Raw genomic sequence first — 3,357 nt, forward strand, 5'->3', positions numbered from 1 at the left:
CTTGACAGCGACGCCCACCTTGACAGCGACGCCCACCTTGACAGCGACGCCCACCTTGACAGCGACGCCCAGCTTGACAGCGACGCCCACCTTGACAGCGACGCCCACCTTGACAGCGACGCCCAGCTTGACAGCGACGCCCAGCTTGACAGCGACGTCCACCTTGACAGCGACGTCCAACGAGACGCTGCCAAACATGACAGAGAAGTTAGGCAGTACGGCGTCTAGGTCGGCGACACCTGTGGTTTCTGCCACTCTAGCGGCGTCGCATACAGTGTCTTTGTCATTGGCGGTATTAAGTATGCCTTCTGTGTCGATGTGTCCTGCTGTTATTCTAGCGCTTGGTGAGTCGTCGGTGCGTGTAGGTGTTGAGAGTATTCGTACGGGGTTTCGACTGCTCGGAAGGCCCGGTTGTGAATGGAAACAAATCCCATTGGACGGCCGCGTATATGATATGGAGAATGGTGAGTTGGACAGCTTGAATGTAACTGGGGTGAAGGTTGCTTGCAGTGAGCGGGAGTTGGGTGTGATAGGCCACCGGGGCTGTTCTTATTTCCTGCCATTTATTGAGCGTGGTGTGGAAGTTCGCCAAAATGGTGTGGGAATCTTTGAGGTGAAGTTTCCTCCAGTGAAGGAATTTCATATTGATGTGGTGGAGTCGATGGAGTTCGCGGTTCCCGTTGAGGTCTTGGGCTGCCGCATGGAGCTGCCGTTGGGCCCAGTCTCTTCTGAAAGGTCGTGGTTGTGGCGTGGCGTGGAAGACGGGGGCCCTCGGTTGTACCCGCTTGTCGCCGTTGCCGTGGATCCCGTGCCGCAGCCCGTGTACGCAGGTTACATGGGGGAGGTGGGGAAATTTGTCGCCATGCTCTCGCTGTTGGGCGCACCTTTTGGTGTGCCGGGTGTGAACTACGTGACGGCGTTAGGTATGATGCATTACACACCGGACGCAAGCCGTCGCCTTTTAGGAAGCTATCGTAGTCTTTGCGTGGCAGCGGTCGAGGAATCATTCTTTGGGGTGTTGATAGGCAATCTCATTATCATCGGTGGTGTGCTAACGGTGCATGCTGTGGTGATTTTGTTGGTGAAGTGGAAGAAGGGCGTCTCGTGGGTGATAGGGGCCCAGCGCAGCTTTTTCCCTGGCATTCCGTTGCTTCTTCTCGTGAACCTTTTTGTGGCGACGTCCTTTGCGTCCGTGCAGGGACTCGCGTCAAAGGCGTGGTCTACGCTGGCGCTGAGCACCGTGATGCTTGTGGTGTTTGTCTGCGGCCTCATAGTGGCGCTGCTTGTATCGATGGTGAAGATCCGCTCGAGCTTTTATCCCGTTAAATTGCATCCATCTACGTTGAAGGCGGATGACTCGTGTGTGGCGGCGTTGGCGCATGGGTGGCTGCTGCGTGTGCATGGCATCTGGCTACCGGCAGCGGTGGCGAACAGTTTCTTTCTGGTGCTGACAAATTTGAGGCGGCCCCGTGTGGCATGGGTGACGCTGTGGCTCTGGGCGCCATTGCTCGTCGCTGTGTGCGGGGCGATTCCGCTGGGGACAGTTGCAGGTTGCATCGGTGCTTACGCCGCTCTGATTTTTGGCCATTTACTTTTCTTTGGGGTTGTCGCGGTGTTTCGCCCACTCAACTCCTGGCTGGACAACAGCTACTACCTCGTTGTGATGCTAGTGAGCGTGTGGCTCCTCGTCGTCAACATGCTGCTTCTTCTGCGCCCTGCCGACAAGCGTGCCCTCTACGCCGAATGCGCTGCCGTCATTGTGGCCAGCGTCGTCTTCTTTGTGTATATAGTGCTGAAGATGCTGCAAGTGCTTGTGTTTGGCACAAAGAGGTGGAGTGAACTGGACGTGTGGGGTATGCCATGGACGCGCTACAGGATCCCCAATGAGGCCGCGTTGTTTGGCACGCCCCCACGCGAGGTGCAGGGGCGGGAGTCGGTGGCAGTGCTCGCGTCCTCACCGGCCGCATCCACAGGATTCCCGCTGGTGGCTCCATGTGTGCGAAGTTTGGCGGAGCTCGCTTCGGATCATGGCCTCCGCGAGCAGATTCGTCCCGGCCGACAGCACCCGACCCTTCCTTTGCGGGAGCTGCTGAGAGACAGCGCGGACGCTGCGGACGGAATTTCACGGCCTGTGCTACGCATGCGTCATTTTTGCACGGACACGCTTCAAGACGCGGCGGCCAACCAACACTTGTCGTTTAGCCACCTCTTTCTGGGCTCACAGGACTCTATGGGGCTTGACATGTCGAGCAGCTCAGAGAGCAAAGACGAGGACCCGTTGAAGTTGGGGGTGTGAGGCTTCAGCACCACCGGTACTCTCCCCCGTTATTCCTGCCCTCCGCTGGGTTGCTCGACTGCCCACGCGGCCTCTGCGTATGTTTTTGCCTGCTACCCGGGGAAGCGCGTGACGTGCGGTTCTGGCAGGCGCACCCACTACCGCAAGGCGATGGCGTCTCCCTCCGCCTCTCTGTTTAGTACGGATGCAGGCATATATGTATATATGTATATGCCTGCCTGCCTGCTGTATAAGGTCTGTAGCATGATTTACTTACTATAACTAAACCCAACCCTTTTTCTTTGGACATCAATTTATGTGCTTTTTTCTTTTATTATTACTATTTTTTTGTTTTGCCCATTGTTATTATTTTTTTTTTCGTGTTTTGGCGAGTGATGATGCGTGCAGCTGTACTTTGTGTATCGTTGGTGTTGTTCTGCTCGGCTGGGGCGTGGCGCCACCCGGATGCGTCTACTGCAGCTCTTTCCTCTGCGTGCGAGTGTGTGGCATGGTTGCCGCATGTAGTGTTATTGCACAATGCCTCTCTCTTCCCTCACTTCAGAGTCCAGCAGTCCAGCAGTCGTGATGGCCAAGGGTAAGAAGAGCGGTGAGGCGAAGGGAACGCAGAAGCGCCAGAAGAAGATTCTGCGCGAGAACGTCCGTGGCATCACGCGCGGGTCCATTCGCCGCCTGGCGCGCCGTGGTGGTGTGAAGCGCATCTCTGGTGTCATGTATGACGAGGTGCGTGGCGTGATCAAGTCGTTCGTGGAGGGCGTCGTGCGCGACGCCACGGCGTACACGGAGTACGCCCGCAAGAAGACCGTCACGGCCGTCGACGTGGTGAACGCGCTGCGCAAGCGCGGCAAGATCCTCTACGGCTACGAGTAAAGCACTGGTGGTGGGTGGGTGAGGTGGTCTTCATGGCAGCGTGGCATGAGTGAATGCCCCTCCCCTTCGTCTTCCCGTCCTCCCGTCTCCTCCGTTGAGGGGCGGACACACGCACGCACACCTGCGTGCGTGCGTGGGGGGGGGGGGGGGGGGCAAAAAGTATAAGTGAGTGCCGAAGTGTAAGATGGACGTAT

At 57.3% G+C, this 3,357-nt stretch overlaps 2 protein-coding genes across 2 annotated transcripts, besides 2 other annotated features; both read left to right on the plus strand.

The window, feature by feature from the left end:
- Position 1: 1 nt before the first annotated feature.
- Positions 2 to 2,296, plus strand: TraAM80_05246 (uncharacterized protein; the record flags this gene model as incomplete). The annotated part of the gene is made up of 1 exon (XM_029382135.1): positions 2 to 2,296. A coding segment is annotated over one exon (2,295 nt), but the record flags the coding sequence as incomplete, so codon positions are not given.
- Positions 2,297 to 2,597: 301 nt separating this feature from the next.
- Positions 2,598 to 2,662: a microsatellite.
- Positions 2,663 to 2,812: 150 nt separating this feature from the next.
- TraAM80_05247 (histone H4) lies at positions 2,813 to 3,163 on the plus strand (the record flags this gene model as incomplete). The annotated part of the gene is made up of 1 exon (XM_029382136.1): positions 2,813 to 3,163. The coding sequence occupies one exon, from the start codon at positions 2,813 to 2,815 to the stop codon at positions 3,161 to 3,163; it is 351 nt and encodes a 116-aa protein (XP_029238059.1).
- A 135-nt stretch (positions 3,164 to 3,298) lies between these two features.
- Positions 3,299 to 3,316: a microsatellite.
- Positions 3,317 to 3,357: the final 41 nt, after the last annotated feature.

This window comes from Trypanosoma rangeli (genome assembly GCF_003719475.1).
Source record: "Trypanosoma rangeli strain AM80 chromosome Unknown Tra_15.4_contig_00167, whole genome shotgun sequence".
Taxonomy (NCBI): Eukaryota; Euglenozoa; class Kinetoplastea; order Trypanosomatida; family Trypanosomatidae; genus Trypanosoma; species Trypanosoma rangeli.